Source organism: Dermochelys coriacea, chromosome 9, assembly GCF_009764565.3.
Source record: "Dermochelys coriacea isolate rDerCor1 chromosome 9, rDerCor1.pri.v4, whole genome shotgun sequence".
NCBI classification, from domain to species: Eukaryota; Metazoa; Chordata; order Testudines; family Dermochelyidae; genus Dermochelys; species Dermochelys coriacea.
Genome location: NC_050076.1, coordinates 38291548 through 38309457, shown reverse-complemented (window position 1 = coordinate 38309457; position 17910 = coordinate 38291548). Strand labels below are relative to the sequence as shown.

Here is a 17910-nt window from a genome sequence, read left to right as displayed (position 1 = left end):
CCTTTTAAAACAGGAATCGTAGGGAACAGAAGTACCAGGAATGATCACAGAGGTTTTGTTCTCTCCCCTTCTCCTGGTTATTTAGATACTTAATTTAGCATGGTATCACGATGTAAACAAACTATTTATATGCCCAGGAATATTTCAGAGCCATAAAAAAGTGATACTGTCACTTTTGAGTAACACCTTCACTTCAGTATATCTAATATGTGCTACATAGATGTCATAGTATAGGAGCTCATTCCCCACCCAAAATAATTGCAATAGCATAAGAGAGAATTTTATAACTTTAATATTAATATATAAAACAAGTAATGTTTTGATCATCCTAAAAGTACAACACAAGGTATTTGCTAACGGGGAGCATTTTTTTCTTGTGTATGTATATATATATATATAGTCCTTCTGTTTTATGAGCAGCACAGGTTTTAAAGGCTTAATTCTGTAATCCAGACAACTGGATTTTGTTGCTGGACTTTCCACTTCCTGAGCTGATTGGATCAGGTTTGCTCACTTTTGTGATTTCAGCTTTTCATAGAAGACAATCCCCTCAGCTAATTTAAAAAATAACCCCCAAGTTACACCTGCATTTCTGATCTCATTTTTGCATCAGATTTCAGAACACACCTCTTTCCCTTTGGAAGCAGATTGAAATTTAAATGTAATATTTTCCCCCACTTCTCATCCATTTTACTCAAAGAGCAGGATATTTTTTAGTAAAAGTAGAGATAACCCACATTCTTCTGAGAAAAGGGTGCTGATTCTGAACCCATTAGAATAAGTGGCAAAATCCCAGAGGCTGGAGGATTGGGCCCAGATGCTATGAAATATTGGCCAGCAGAGAGCACCGGCAACATTTATTCAGAATTCAGTGCCGGTTACTTCCCCTATTCATTTCATTAGTAACTTTGGAAGAATCTGTGTCCACCTGTCTCTCTCCTTTCCCTCTTAGCTGAAAGAGGGGCACTAACAATGCAAAGCGCTTGCTTCAGAAGTCATGTTGGCTTCTGTTTGAACATACTAAACACCACTATATAGGCAGCAAGACTTTCATCCCTTATATAATACACCTCAGTTATTCTTTCTGGAGGTTGGGGTTAGAGAGTTGTGATTTTATAAGGAATTAAGGACTTGATCCTACAGATTGCTAAGCACAACTAGGTAGGTAACTTCAATGGAACTTAAGCAGGTGCTTAAGTGCTTTGTTGAGTGGAGATTGATTTCAGCATGTGCTTAAGTATTTTGCTGACTATTGACCTAATATTGCTTGTGTGAGTCAAGAATAATATGAACAGATGTAGTACAAGATTCCTAACACAACTCTCCCTGCAAAGTCCCTTCCATCCTGATGGCTTATTTGCTATTCCTTGAGCCAAGGCTGTCAGTGACGATGAACCACATCATGGTTTTGTGAGATGCATACTTCCATTTAGATTTTAACACCATGCTTATCCCCAGGAATTGAGAGTCTATTCAAGATAGCGCCTTCAGATTATTTTCAGATAGCAGCATATAATCTGGAGACTCCCAAGGTGGCAGGTAAATGTATTAATCTATTATTCAGATGCTCAGGATATGGGTCAAACTCTGACGTTCTTAATCCTTTCTCAAGCAAAATTTCCACTGATATCAATAACAAAACTCTCATTGCCTAAATAAAAACGGAGTAAGAACTTCATGATTGTGCTACATAATTTTTAAAACAATATTGCAGAGTGAAGATAAAAGATCACCTGACCCACTGCTGTTGGAACATGACTAAATTACTATCCTAAAAATACCTATATAGATCTTAACCTAAAAAACTCTCCTACTCTTCCCTCTCCTTCAGCAGTGAAGTAGAAATCATTTGAAGCATCACTAGCATGGAACACATTTCCCATTTCATCTGTCTATTGCAGTCAGAGAGGATGTAAATGGGTATTGAAAACGTATCCATGTTTACTACCTGAATAAAGGGTAAGAGTAGGGGTTTTATTATAGTTATTCACGTAATTCCACCCAATTTTTTTAATGAGTTTCCAACTGATACAAGAAAAATAATTTGTCATGGACTAATATTGCCAGCTAATCAAAAACGTTATATTTAAAATGTGGAGCTAAGGCTAAGTCAACTTTTCCCTTCACATTTTGTAAGTCATAAAGGGCCTAATTATACCTCCAAACTTTAAACAGATCTCTCTGTATGACAGTGTGGAGTTTTGCTTGCTTGAGATTCCCACAAATAAACACTTTTTGCAAATTTCAACCATTGTAAATAACAAAGAAAATAAAACTTAAAAATTGTACTATGGATGTACAGAGGTTTTCCTGGATATAAAAAGTTAAAGGAAAAAGAAATAAATCTTTCTTGTTTTGTTACACAACATGTTAATAGGAGAGAAAGATGGGCTGAAGAGATGCTGCATTTGAACTACATCTGAAAAATAAGCCTGGGTCCAGTTCTGCATCAAAGTTGCAGGGGCAATTTCAGATCATGGTACTGTAACAGGAAACACCCACCAAACTGAGCCCTAGTTTTTGTCCATCTCTTTTATGTAAACCAATAAATATCATTGTGCATCAAGGATCAAAGGTCATACATGCCTACATATATCTTCCTAGATACATACAGAGGGCTGTATGGTCATTGTTGTGACCACCTCTTCAAAATATTGCCAATTTCTAAATGGCTCAAATACAAGAGAGAGAAGGAGAATTTGCAGTGTGACTGCTAATGTAACAACATGGAAGTCAAGGAACTCAGTTATAATGAAGATCCAATCTGCACTACAATTTGCAACTAGGGTGACAATATTTCCCAAAGGGAAAATGGGACACCACGCGGGACTGGCCTGAGCCTTTCCCTCCCCCCTGGGACTGGCCTGAGGTGCCCTCCTCCCCCCAGCTGGGATAGTGCAAGCTGCTTGTCCGAGCCCCCTTCCCCACACAGGGCTAGCCCAAGCCGCTCTCCAGAGCCCCCCTCCCTGCACAGGGTTGGGCCAAGCTGCTCTCTGAGTCCTGCCTTCCCCCCATGCAAGGCTGGGGTCATTGCTCTCTCAAACCCTGCCTCCCCCCCACCACATGGGACTGGCATCACCCCTTCCCCCCTGCATGTTCCTCTGCACTGCACACACACACACCCTTTTTTTTTTTTTTTTTTTTACAAAAGTGGGCATTTTTCCCATTTGCTCTTGCCAACTGACCAAGTCAGTAAAAGCAAATGGAACAAATGCCCACTTTTGAAATAAATAAATAAATAAATAAAGCCAGGATGGCCAGGACAGAGCTTTAAAAAGGAACTGTCCCAGGCAAAACAGGACATATGGTCACACTATTTGCAACCCTGTTGTATTATATAACCAGACTATTGTTTTGGGCAGCTCAGGGCCCTGCACCACTACAAATGATGTAACTGGGTGAAGGGAAAAGTACACTGAAACCACATCTCCTGACTCATTCATATTTGTAGGATGAGAGGGACCTGCATACAGCCGGTGTGTCTGTGTGCTTTTATTATGTAATACTGTAACCACCTGTAGGGACCTGCTCATGTGTCTGATGTGGTAAAGTGACTTGGGGTTAATACAAATATGTATTTAGGTGTCTTATGGCAAGTCAATTATTTTATCAATGTAAATTGACTTTCTATGATCTAGAATATATTTGTTATAGGTCAGCAGAAGGAATCACGGCGATATTCTTCAGTATGCACATAGGCAAAGCTCTCATTGATTTCAGTAAGAAGTTAGTCAAGTCAAGAGAACTGGGAAAGCACATTATTTGTATTTTTGAGAGTTTAATTAAGGTGGCCATATATGTGAAAGTGGCTCTGTATCTTTTTGATCACTTGTCAGATACAGTAATTTCAATCTGCAGAGATTTTATACTGTTTTAGACAAAATAAGGGTTCAATCCTGCTTCCATTGGGAATTTTGACTTTGGACAAAACAGTGCTACTTGCTGACAAAGGACAGGCCTTAAAATAAGAAAGAACATCAATGTGAGAGGCAAATGGATTTACAATACACATTATAACCCAAATATATAAACAAGAAGTTGTATCAGTAGAAGGAAATAGTTGTTTAATAAATTCCCAAAGCATAGATGTAGCCAATAACCTACATTTTCAGAAGTGACTTGTGATTTTGGTTGCCCAAGATGAGGACAAGAAAAGAAGTGGAGCCCTGTGCAGTGAGGATGAGGTGCAGATTAAGGGTAATCTATGTATGGTCCCAAAACTAAATGAATACTTTATCTCAGTTTTCAATAAGGATGATAATGAGGAGTGGAGGGGGCGGCAAGAGAATGGCTAACAGGAATGAATGTACAGAAATGGAAACAAGGTGCAAGCAAAATTCAAAGAGTTTAATGTGCTCAAATTAGGAGATGGCGGGGACCAGATAATCTCAATCTTAGAATACAAAAAGAACTGGCCCATGAAATTGCAAGTCTGGTAGCAATTATTTTTAGGAAATTATCAATTTGAGGGTGGTATTGTATGACTGGAGAATACCTAGCACCATACCTATATTCCTCTTCTTAGTGTATGCGCAAAGTTCCTTGGATAGCATGTGACCAGGATTCGTCACTGAATTTAATCCGCTGGTTGGATCATTAGCTTCCCCGGCCCAGGCCGGGTATTGACAGGAAGTGTGACATGAACGTTGATCCATGCCCCCCATATCTATAATTAAGAAAGGGGGGAAAGGTGATTTGGGCAACCAAAAACCAATTAGCCTGATCTCAATAGTACACAAAGTTTTAGAACAAATTTTGAAGGAAATAATTGAAGATATGAAGGTAAACAGAAAATGGGATAAAATGCAACGTGGGTTTAAAAAAGATAGGGCACGTTAGACTAACTTTGTATCTTTCTTTAATAAAATAACAGATTTTTTGGACAGGAAAAATGAATAGATCTAATCTATTTGGACTTCAGTAAAGCATTTGACATGGTACCACATAGTAAGTTATTATTTAAGATGGAGAAGATGGGGATTAGTTCAAGAATAGTAAGGTGTATAAGGACCTAACTAAAGGAGATGAAAATGGGTTGTGCTGAAAGGTGAACTACCAGACTGGAGGGAGGTTACTAGTGGAATTCCTCAAGATCGGTCATTTTCAATAATGACATTGGTACAAAAAGTAGGAGTGTGCTAATGAAATTTGGTGATGACACAAAGTTGGGAGGTATCATCAATACAGTGGAGGATCAGACTGTTATATAGCAAGAATTGGATGGTTTTTAGAGGAATAAAAGAAGTGGGATAAAATTTAATACTATGAAGTGCCAGGTCACATATTTAAGGACTATTGAGAAGAACTTCTGCTATATGGTGGGAGTTCTCTTGGAAATGGCAGGGAAGAGGGAGACCTAGGTGTATAGTAGATAGCAGGATGGCTATGAGCCATCAATATGACGCAACTAAGAAAAAGACAAATGCAAGCCTAGGACATATCAGGCAAGGTATTTCCAGCAGAGAGAGGGAAGAATTAATGCTACTGTACAAGGCACTCATGAGACCTCATCTGGAAATCTGTGTACAATTTTGGAGGTACCCGTGTTCAGGAAAGATAAATTCAAACTGGAACTGGTACCGATAAAGCTACTAGGATGATCAAGGAAACCAACAGCCTACTTTATGAGAGGAAACTGGAAGAGTGTGGCTTATTTAGCCTAGCCACAGACTAAAAGGGGTATGACCATTCTTTATAAATACATCAGGGTGTAAACACCAGGGTGGGAAAAAAGCTATTAAAGCCGAAGGACAATGTTGGCCCAAGTACAAATGGGTATAACCTGTCTATGAATAAATTTAGGTTGAAAATTAAATGGGTTCTAACTATCAGAGGAGTTAGACTGGGGCAAATAATTAACCAGTTTTAAGATGGAGTTTGATGAATGTATAAATGAGGATTATGAGACAGGGTTGCATGCAATAGCAGGGGACTAGATTTGGTGACCCAGGAAGTTCCCATGTCCTATGCTCCTAAAGGGGCCTGATTTTCAGAGGGTGGGTAGTGAAGCTTTTGGGGTTAGATCACAAAAGTACTTGAGATCCTAACTGCCACTTTAGGTCCAACATTTAGGTACCACAGAGATTCTCAAAACCTCTGTTCAGCTGCTGCCTAACCGTGGAGGCTCTAAAATCCCTAGATGCTCGAATTTCCATGGTTAATTTTCCCTAGGTACCTACAGTAAGTTTCTTCCACTGAGCATGCGCACAGTTGCCTTAGCCTAGGCACCCAGACATCTAAGTGGGATCATCAAACTAGGAGTTCCACTGCCTTTCCTATCTGTAGGGCCCAATCCTGTAGACACTTTCAGAGCATGCCTAAACCCATATAAAATAGTGTAGGAAGAGAGGGTTAAAGGAAGGAAGAGGAAGCAGCCTCTCTTAGAACCCTTAGCAAAGTGGTTAGAGCTCTCACCCAGGATGTGGGACACCTACGTTCAGTCTCCCTCCCCCTGCTGTAGAATAGGGATCTGAACTTGGGTTTCCCATTTCTCAGGTGAATGCCCTAACTATAGGAGCATGGGATATGCTGGTGTGGGTCTCAGTCTCTCCTACTGAAGCTGTTCCACTGTATATAAATAATTAACATGCATAAGACCAAAAAGAGTGAAAATGACAATTAGTCAAGTTAAGCCTCTCTCCTTGGCATTTCTTATGGGCTAAATTGTGCATAGTGCTCCAGTTATGGAGAAAAAGCAGATGTGCCCCGAATGTCAAGTGGCTTGCTTTAAATTAAACAGTAGAGAGAAGTAAGGGGGCCATAAGACAGAAGTGAGGTAACCCCTGAAAGTAGTAAGGGGCCTGACTTCCCTGTAATTGGAGCACTGCTTATGCAACTCCCCATTCAGCATGCTGCCCTTTGTGGATTCTATTCTTATGCCTCTAACTTTCCCCATTAATTGTATATGGAGTCTATGGACCTGACTCAGGCCTGTGGATTCCAGTGGGAGGCAAGGCACCTAAAAGTTATACATTGCAATGCTGAGCAGTGCTAGATCTACAAATTATGCATTGCAGTGCTGAGCACTGCAAGACCTAAGGACCTTTGTAGATCCATCACTTTCTGAATATCAGACCCCTTTAAGGTATCTCAAACTGGGCAAATAGAAGCACCCAAAATCACTAACGACTTTTGGAAATGCAGGCCATCAATTTAAGTACTAAAGTAATATTGATATCTTTGTATATAAGTGTACCTTGGTAGAGCACTCCCATGCTTGATGCCAAACATTTAAAAGGTGGCTATTTTTTATTTTATATGAATATAAAAGTAACTGCCAAGGATTCTTAACATCACTGCTCTTGTTGATTTTTGAGTAAAATCAAAGGAATAGAAAATTAGTTTAGTAAGTAGACTTTAGAGGTTTAGAAACAGATTAGATACATTTATGAAATCTTCCATGGTTTTCTGACAAACATGTTTTTTAGAATATTCATATCTGCAATTAAGTAATTAATATTGTGTGACTATATACTGATGGCAGGCTACTGCTGTGAAGATAACATTTAAAAACATAATTTCTCCTGCAATATGTTTGTTTAGTCAGAGTATTTTCAGGCCCTTTAAAAGGAGAAAGCAAAGACAATTAAAAGTTTCTAGCTGTTGTACATACCATTGAACATGCACAAGTGTGATGTGTCATTCTATATTCTTTATGAAAATATGCTTATGATATAAATATGACATAACATATATTTTATGCAAGATGGCTCATGTGGAAAGGTTATGATTTACTGAATATGATTATCCTATTTCTATGCATGTATCATTTCTGTATCTGAAATTAGGAATATTGACTATGTATCTATATTTCAGCTATGTTACTTTGGGTGACACCTGCTGCTAACACTTCAGATACAATAATGAAAAAGCTTGACAGTGCTGATGGCCCATCAGCCAGAGATAATGGACCGTAAAAGGGTTTAGTCTTCCTGTGAATGTGTGGGTCAGCCTGTGAAGAATGGCGACAGGGGCCCTACAGAGTCAGGTGGTCTTGTCACCTGATACTAAAACATTACCTGGGACTTCTTGTAACTTTCTACTGGAAGGGAAGGAGGGTCAAACTAGGAAACAAAGGACTCCTGCCTTATGCAAATCCTATTTGAGGGTGAGGAGTGAGGTAATCCAGGTTCTCAGTTCTCCTCAGCTACCCCACCCAAGGTGACTGCGGGAAACAACTAAGACTGAAAAGGGGGAAAGAACTGGGCCCAGGCTGGAAGGGGGTCTGGCCTGTGAAGAAGATTATTAGAACCACATTTAGCATGAAAACTCACATGTAACCAGTTTCTTTAGTTATTAAGCTTAAATTGCATGCTCTGTTTTATTTTCTTAGTAATCTGCCTTGTTCTGTCTGTTACCTCCTCAACTACTTAAAATACACCTGTTATAGTTAATAAATTTATTTCTGGTTTATAACACAACCCAGTTTATGTGATTTCTACCTGGCATGGGGGGGAAGAAATTGTGCTTACTCTCTTCCACATTGAGGGAAGAGGCAAATATAATATGTTTTTGGGTCTGTACTCCAAAAGAGGTGGACATTTGAGTGCTGGAGCAAGTCCTTTAAGATAAGTCTTCCCAGAGCTGATCTGCAGCTGGGTGTGGCCCTGCCTATGTGTGTGTATTAGAGGAGGTTTTAAGAGCCTGGCTCAGCAAGACAGGTTAAAGGGGGCCCATGCTCGCAGAACAGGTAGACTCAGTGGTTATCTCAGCACATCAGGTGACTTCCCAAGGGGTCCAACCCATCACAACACGTACTTGCTACAAATGTTATGGTGCTTTAAATAAAGAGGGACGCTAGAATGGAGTTATTCTGAAAGGTTCAAATAAAAAGAAGCAACTCTATGACATGGTAGAGTGTCAGTGTTAATCCTGCCCCCAAAACTTACAAAACAGAGTCCTTACAGCTGTAGCTCACGAAAGCTTATGCTCAAATAAATTTGTTAGTCTCTAAGGTGCCACAAGTACTCCTTTTCGTTTTGCGAATACAGACTAACACGGCTGCTACTCTGAAATCAGCATACACAATGTTATAGCTTGTAAATTTAACATGTAAAGTATCCCTTACCAATTTAAAAAAAAGTGCTGTTATTTGAGGACATAATCCTGCATCCTCACTGACTTCAGTGAGAGTTTTCCATAAGTAATGACTACAAACATAAACCCTAGATAGGAAAGAAGGCAAAATCAAGACCTTTTACAACACTTTATCAACTCAGAGGAAAATCTTCCACAGCACTGGCCTCTGGCTGTGTTGACCAAAACAAAAGCTCACAGAATCATTGAACTTGAAGGGACCTTGAGAGGTCTTTTAATCCAGTCCCCTGTACTCAAGGCAGGATTAAGTATGATCTAGATCATCCCTGACAAGTATTTGTCTAACTTGCTCTTAAAAATCCCCAATGATGGAGATTCCACAACCTACCTAGGCAATTTGTTCCAGTCTTAACTACCAGGACATTTAGAAAGTTTTTCCTAATGTCCAGTCTAAACCACCTTTGCTGCAATGTAAGCCCATTGCTTCTTGTTCTAACCTCAGTGGTTAATGAGAACAATTTTTCTCCCTCTTCCTTGTAACAACCTTTTATATACTCGAAAGCTGTTATCTTGTTCCCCCTCAGTCTTCTCTTCTCCAGACTAAAGAAACCTAATTTTTTCAATCTTCCCTCATAGATCATGCTTCATAGACCTTTAATCATTTTTGTTGCTCTTCTCTGGACCATCTCCAATTTGTCCACATCTTTCCTGAAATGTGGCAACCAGAAATGGACACAATACTCCAGCTGAGGCCTAATATACCTAAGATGGTGTATTAACTCCCTGCCTTCTACATCTATGGGCTGGATTCTGCTCTCAGACACACTGGTTTTACTCTGGAGTAAATTAAACTAAACTAAAGTTAACTGATTTATTCCAAATCTTGTGTGTTAAAATCTGACCCACCATCTTTTGGGTTTGGATCACTCCCTGTCATGGTAAAAAAATCATTAAAAGGAAGCTCAGCCATAGGAAAACTATCAGGAGTCTGGGATTTGTGGAGACAGTGTCACAGAGGCAAATCCCCTTCAAATCCCCCATCCCCATATATTTAACATTTTAAAAACACTGAAAAAATATAAAAGTTGTGGGACTGAGATGGTTATAGTAACAAATATACCTCAGTTCAGTCACATGGATTTTCTTTAGCAACAATTTTACTTGATTTTTTAAAATTGATATATGTTCAAGGCTAGATTTAGCATAAGTAATCTGTAGTTTCAAGAGAAGCCAGAAAACAAGCAGAATCCCATCACTATATACATGAATTCTATTCTTCGCTACTATGGTGTAAATCCAGAGTAACACTATTGAAATCAGTGAAGTTACTCTAAATTCTCATAGATCTGGTCTACTGTCTGTGTTTCAATACCATTGTAATTTGACTCAGAAAAATCATGAAGGTGTATAATTTTGTGAAAGGAATAGAAAATACAGAGATGAAGCATATGCTTCCAACTGGGAGAATATGACACTGTTTAAAACTGTAAACATTATTGGTTCTTCACTAATAAAAATACTGATGAACTAATGCCATATTTGCATTAGAAACATGTACAATTAAATTATAAATTAGTGGATATGATATCCATAAGAATGTATACATTTTAAATTCTTGTTTATTTTTTCCTCAGTAAACAACATTACTGGGGAAAATGTCATCTAATTTAAATACGTTTATTCTTAAAATTATTTATAATGCTTTACACACTCCTATAACACCTTCTATCTCAGGATCTCAAATTACTTTAAACTTTGTAATGAATAAAGCCTTAGAACTCACCAGTTAGGGAGGTAAGTATTGCTATCCAATTTTACATGGATTAACTGAGGGACAGGAGAGGTTAGAACCAAAATTTTCAAATGTTTGTGTCCGAAGTTGGGCATCTCAATTATCATACAGAAACTTAAATAAAAATAGTCTGATTTTCTTAGGTGCAAAGTATCCCATCTACTACTCAAGTCAATGCTATGCTCAGTTTTCAAAGGTATATTTTTTATTTAGCTGCCTAATTTATTAATCCAAGTTTGAAAATACCGGCTTAAATAATTTGACCAAGGTCATACAGAAAGTTAGCCCAGCGCCAGAACAGAATCCAGTAATTTATCGCCCCGTAACATTTTTATTTTCTGTTGTGTGAAAAGGCTGGCGCAGATTTGTGTGTTTATGCATATAAGTGACACAAAGATCACGTACAGTTTTCATCAAATACTTTCATTATAATAGATCTTTGTACAAATACTACATTTTTACAGGTTTGTGATAATCAAGACAATGCACACTAAACATCACTTGTGCAGTCATAAAACACATCACACTTAAAACAAATCTTCAGTTGCTGTCTTTCTGCTCCTAAAAAGTCAATACATTTCTTTTCACTTGTCATAAATAGAAGTGGTCAAGTAAGGATCTATTAATAGAATACTTGTCAGGATATCATGCAGAAAGCTTGCATAAATACACAGGGAATAATATACAACCACCTTTAAATTCTCCAATTGTTAAGCACAAAAATTATCATTTCATTTCAATACAGTACTATGTAGAAATATGGAAGAAGAAGCAGTTTCTCATTCCAGATATAAGAGATAACAGCTAATTAAGTTTTTTTTTTAAATTCAGGCACCAAACGAATTATCCTGCAACATACAATAGTACGTACATAGAGTGCTCTCCTTTGTACATTACAAAAGAAATTATACGGCATTATTTTTCATCTCTCATTATGAATATCTCACCATATATGAAATGCATTAAAGTCCCAACCTGACATATACAAAGTGTTCTCCTGGCCTTCTAGAGAAATTCATATACAGAAGTGAAACATATCAAGAAGGGGGGAAAAACACTGTCTAGTTGTAACTATCATAACTGAAGGTTAATTATCAATACACAAATGATACTATCATATTCCACTTTTACTGTGCTGTTGAAAAAAATCAATATTTTAATGTGGGATTCTTTTCACCATATAAAAGTTTAATGAATGGCCAATCAATCATTATTCCGTGCCACCGAAATCTCTCATCCCAGTTTTAGAGCTATATTCTAATAATTAAACCATCTTCTGCAAATCGTTTAAAACGCACAAAACAGTGTTTCAGTTACTCACAACAACGATCTCTAAAAAAGAAAAAGCAAAGCCTATTTTAAACAACCACTCAGGAGCCTGGCAAAAACTCATTTGCTTTATAGAGGCAGTTTTCTTATATAGGGGGAACAGAGGTGTATTCGATACATGTGGGGATACTTTGGCGCAGTCTCTTTAAGACAGGAGTTTAAGATAGTTCTTTTGTACATGTACTGTAGTTCCTTTTTTTAAAGTTAAAAAGGGGAAAGTACAAAATACAATGAACACAGTCATCTCATTCTGATCGTAACAACAACAATGCATGTCTTCAATTATCTTCCAGGCGGGGGCAACAGTAAGCCAGTTTTCTTTGATAAACGGCTTCATCCCCTCTGCATTAGCAAGCACAGAAACAAGGGTATGCTGATAAATCGTAAAAGTGGAGAAATGGTGTGTGACCCTTTCCTACCCCTTGACTTTTCCTAATTTCCCAAGATGCCAGGCCATTGTATATCTGTTAGAGACATGTATCTTACCCTCCAGTTGGCAAGAAGATAGCTGATAGATCTTACGCCTTAATTCTCCCACCTTCTTTACTCCCTCCATCGTACATCCCTCCCATCCCTCTATACATGTACACAATGCATTCATCTCAAACTCATTAATTGTCCATGATAGAGCTGAGATAGCATTCCTTCCATTATCCTCCCTTCCTTGATGTAGTGAAAAATAAACAATAAATAATACTTAGCACTTATATAGCACTTGATATTTTCAAAGTGCTTTACAAACATTAACTAATTAGTCATCACAACTCCCTTTGAAACAGGTAAATAAGAATTATGATTCCCATTTTACAGAGGAAAAAACCACAATACAGAGAGGCTAAATCACTTTCCCAAAGGCCCCTAGCAGATCAGCAGCAAGGCCAGGATTAGAATTCAGAAGTGCCTGGCTCCCAGTCTGTACTCTGTCCACTAGACAACACTTTTCAGAGTAGACAACACTGCCACTCAAAATGATGGCCCAGCATCCTTATCCACTAACAAGATCCTACTCTCCCAAAGAAGGATTTGCATTTCAGGAATGAGTCGAAAATAACTGACCCATCCCCTCCAATGCTCCCACCGATGGTCTCTCCCCTGAGGCTGGGAACATAAGGGAGAGGGCCATAAGGAGTTTGCATGGGTGGTGAGTAACAAGTAACAGTTCAAATGAATTTGGAAAAATGGTTTCACCTCTCTCCATGACAAGGACTTTCCTTACACCCACAGCCTGGGATCAAGAACTGTGTTCGCGACTTTTGTGGCGGAAGTAGCAGGACAAGTGCATTGAGGTACAATGGTCCCACTTCCTCAAGACCCCTGCCTCGTACCCTCAAATCTGAAGCACAGATAAGTGGCCCGTGCATGGAGGCAAGAAGGCAAGTGCCCGGAGGTGCAATGGTCCCACTTCCTGCAAGCCTCTTGCAGGGTCCCTCCTCAAGTGCGGAGCACAGACAAGGTAAGGTGCGTCCTCCACGTGCACAGAAGAGACCCAAGTGCAGGGCGGGCCAGCAGGTCCCCCCACCCCCGGTGGCTCCGTGTACTCCCCCGTGGAGGCAGAGAGGCGATGAGGAGCGCTGGGTGTGTGGAAGGGACGAGACCAGGCCAATGCACCGAGGCTCTGTGGTCCCCGTTCCTCTCACACCCGCCCGCGCGCCCTTCACCTCCCGGGACGAGAGGGGACCAGGCCCGGCGAGCGCGTGGGTGGGTGGAAAGGCCCGGGCCGAGTACCCCGCCCGGCCCCCCGCTTTCCCGCCCCCGGGGGGGGGGGAGGGGCACCCAACCTCAGGCGGCGGCGGCAGCAACCGGCGGCCGCGGCCCCAGCGCTACGTGTGGCTCCTCCTGCCGCCGGCAGCCGCAGCAGCAGCCGCCGCCGCCGCCCGCCCCCTGGGGGTCCCGCTCCCGGGGGCCGCCCCGGCCCCCGCCTCGGGTCGGTACTTGAGCCAGCAGATGAGCCAGGTGACCACGACGGAGAAGAGGGCGAGGATGCTGGCGACCGAGAGGCAGATGGGCCCCACGGGGGAGGCCGCGGCCGCGGCCGGGGCCGGGCCGCCGGGCCCCGGCTCCCCGCCGTACTGGTTGACGAAGATGAGGCCGGTGAAGAGCAGCACCACCATGGAGAGGAAGGAGAACACCACGCACACGCAGCCCGCGCTCAGCGCCGCGCGCTTGCAGCTCTGGCAGCTCTCGTAGCCGCCGCCCGAGGAGCGCGGGCCGGGGCGCTGCGGCCGCGCGGCGGGGGCGGCCTGGGGGGGCGGGGGGCCGGCGGCGGGGCGCGGCGCGGGCGGCAGGCTGTCCTGGGGCAGCGGGTCGCGGGCCCGCAGCTGCAGGGGGAAGGCCTCGGCCAGCTTGGTGTTGACGGGCAGGCTGTGCACGCGCTGGTCGGGCAGGGCGGTGCGGTGGCGGCACACCGGGCAGCAGATGGTGCCGCTGGCCCCGGCCCGCCATGGCGCGGCGCCGGGCGGGCCGGGCTGCGCGGGCGGGGGGCGCTGGGCGGCCCGCAGCTGCAGCTGGCTCAGGCACTCCTGGCAGAAGGTGTGCAGGCACTCCAGCAGCTTGGGCGCGCGCCGCTCCAGGTCGAAGTAATTGTAGCAGATCTTGCACTCGTAGTCCTCGTAGTGAGGGGGCTTGGCGGCCCGGGCCTCCTCCTCCTCCGGCCCCCCGCCCCCCGCCGCCGCCCCCCCCCCCATCCCGCTGCGGCCGCCCGCCCGCCGCCCCTAGGCTGCCGCTGCCCTTCTCCGCCAGCTCGGCCATAACATCTTCTCAGCCGGGGGAGGGAGGGGGCGCCACCCAAAAAGCGCCACCCTCCCGCACCGGCCTGTCTCTGCTCAGCCTGGGAGCTGGAGCCCCCGGCCCGCTGCCCGGCTGCCCTGAGGGTGCAGGCACCGTCGCATGGGAGGATGCCGAAGGGAGAGGCGGCTAGACCGGGTGCGGGTGGCTCTCCCCCCTTCGCCCTCTTCTTTAATGCCTGGCTCGCAACTCTGGCATCCTCCTCTAGCTGCGGGATTCCAGCCTCTCCTGCGTGCGCGGCCGCCCCTCCGCAGTAACCTCCTCGCCCCCTGGGCTCCTGAGTCTCACCAGCAGCAGCAGCCCCCCGGAGTCGCCGCTTTGCTCCTTCCCTCCCGAGAAGCGGGCGAGCGAGCCGGTGATGTAATGCGGGGTTCCTGCTCCGAACCGGCTCGGGCGACAGGGGAGAGAGAGACTCGTACACCAGCGGTTGCCTCTGCATGATCAGCTGTGAGCTCATTTCTCTGTTCAAGGACGAAAGCCCACTGATCACAAGGCCAGCTTAACCTTTTGATTGTAATTGGGAAGCCCAGGGCCAGGCTGGAGCAGTAAGAGAGAGTGGGGTTTTCTCTCTCCTTGAAAATAATGATCTCTTACAAATGCCCTGCTGCTGACGATTCTGAAGGAGGTTTTTCTTTGTTAGAATTGAACTGAGATCTAATGAATAGACCAAAAAGAAAAGGAGTACTTGTGGCACCTTAGAGACTAACAAATTTATTAGAGCATAAGCTTTCGTGAGCTACAGCTCACTTCATCGGATGCATTCCTGATGAAGTGAGCTGTAGCTCACGAAAGCTTATGCTCTAATAAATTTGTTAGTCTCTAAGGTGCCACAAGTACTCCTTTTCTTTTTGCGAATACAGACTAACACGGCTGCTACTCTGAAACCAATGAATAGACCAGCACTGAGCTCTGATATGGGTCTGTTTCAGGAACTGACTACCAGATTAGAGACATTTGAGTATTTGAACAATTGTGCTCTCTCACTGTACTCATTTATCAAAAAGAAAAGGAGTACTTGTGGCACCTTAGAGACTAACAAATTTATTAGAGCATAAGCTTTCGTGAGCTACAGCTCACTTCATCGGATGCATTTGGTGGAAAAAACAGAGTAGAGATTTATATACACACACACAGAGAACATGAAACAATGGGTTTATCATACACACTGTAAGGAGAGTGATCACTTAAGATAAGCCATCACCAACAGCAGGGGGGGGAAGGAGGAAAACCTTTCATGGTGACAAGCAGGTAGGCTAATTCCAGCAGTTAACAAGAATATCAGAGGAACAGTGGGGGGTGGGGTGGGAGGGAGAAATACCATGGGGAAATAGTTTTACTTTGTGTAATGACTCATCCATTCCCAGTCTCTATTCAAGCCTAAGTTAATTGTATCCAGTTTGCAAATTAATTCCAATTCAGCAGTCTCTCGTTGGAGTCTGTTTTTGAAGCTTTTTTGTTGAAGTATAGCCACTCTTAGGTCTGTGATCGAGTGACCAGAGAGATTGAAGTGTTCTCCAACTGGTTTTTGAATGTTATAATTCTTGACGTCTGATTTGTGTCCATTCATTCTTTTACGTAGAGACTGTCCAGTTTGGCCAATGTACATGGCAGAGGGGCATTGCTGGCACATGATGGCATATATCACATTGGTAGATGCGCAGGTGAAGGAGCCTCTGATAGTGTGGCTGATGTGATTAGGCCCTATGATGGTATCCCCTGAATAGATATGTGGACAGAGTTGGCAACGGGCTTTGTTGCAAGGATAGGTTCCTGGGTTAGTGGCTCTGTTGTGTGGTGTGTGGTTGCTGGTGAGTATTTGCTTCAGATTGGGGGGCTGTCTGTAAGCAAGGACTGGTCTGTCTCCCAAGATCTGAGAGAGCGATGGCTCGTCCTTCAGGATAGGTTGTAGATCCTTGATGATGCGTTGGAGGGGTTTTAGTTGGGGGCTGAAGGTGATGGCTAGTGGCGTTCTGTTGTTTTCTTTGTTGGGCCTGTCCTGTAGTAGGTGACTTCTGGGTACTCTTCTGGCTCTGTCAATCTGTTTCTTCACTTCAGCAGGTGGGTACTGTAGTTGTAGGAATGCATGATAGAGATCTTGTAGGTGTTTGTCTCTGTCTGAGGGGTTGGAGCAAATGCGGTTATATCGTAGCGCTTGGCTGTAGACAATGGATCGAGTGGTATGATCTGGATGAAAGCTAGAGGCATGTAGGTAGGAATAGCGGTCAGTAGGTTTCCGATATAGGGTGGTGTTTATGTGACCATCGCTTATTAGCACCGTAGTGTCCAGGAAGTGGATCTCTTGTGTGGACTGGTCCAGGCTGAGGTTGATGGTGGGATGGAAATTGTTGAAATCATGGTGGAATTCCTCAAGAGCTTCTTTTCCATGGGTCCAGATGATGAAGATGTCATCAATGTAGCGCAAGTAGAGTAGGGGCATTAGGGAACGAGAGCTGAGGAAGCGTTGTTCTAAGTCAGCCATAAAAATGTTGGCATACTGTGGGGCCATGCGGGTACCCATCGCAGTGCCGCTGATTTGAAGGTATACATTGTCACCAAATGTGAAATAGTTATGGGTCAGGACAAAGTCACAAAGTTCTGCCACCAGGTTAGCCGTGACAGTATCGGGGATACTGTTCCTGACGGCTTGTAGTCCATCTTTGTGTGGAATGTTGGTGTAGAGGGCTTCTACATCCATAGTGGCTAGGATGGTGTTTTTAGGAAGATCACCAATGGACTGTAGTTTCCTCAGGAAATCGGTGGTGTCTCGAAGATAGCTGGGAGTGCTGGTAACGAAGGGCCTGAGGAGGGAGTCTACATAGCCAGACAATCCTGCTGTCAGGGTGCCAATGCCTGAGATGATGGGGCGTCCAGGATTTCCAGGTTTATGGATCTTGGGTAGCAGATAGAATACCCCAGGTCCTGGCTCCAGGGGTGTGTCTGTGCGGATTTGTTCTTGTGCTTTTTCAGGG

General features: G+C 43.2%; 1 protein-coding gene across 1 annotated transcript; it reads right to left on the bottom strand.

Annotated features, from left to right (window-relative positions):
* Nucleotides 1-10811: 10811 nt before the first annotated feature.
* Nucleotides 10812-15557, bottom strand: LOC122455833 (RING finger protein 223-like). The gene has a single exon (XM_043492551.1). It carries the CDS (start codon nt 14839-14841, stop codon nt 13978-13980), a length of 864 nt encoding a protein of 287 aa, XP_043348486.1. The 5' UTR covers nt 14842-15557; the 3' UTR covers nt 10812-13977.
* Between the last annotated feature and the right edge of the window lie 2353 nt (nt 15558-17910).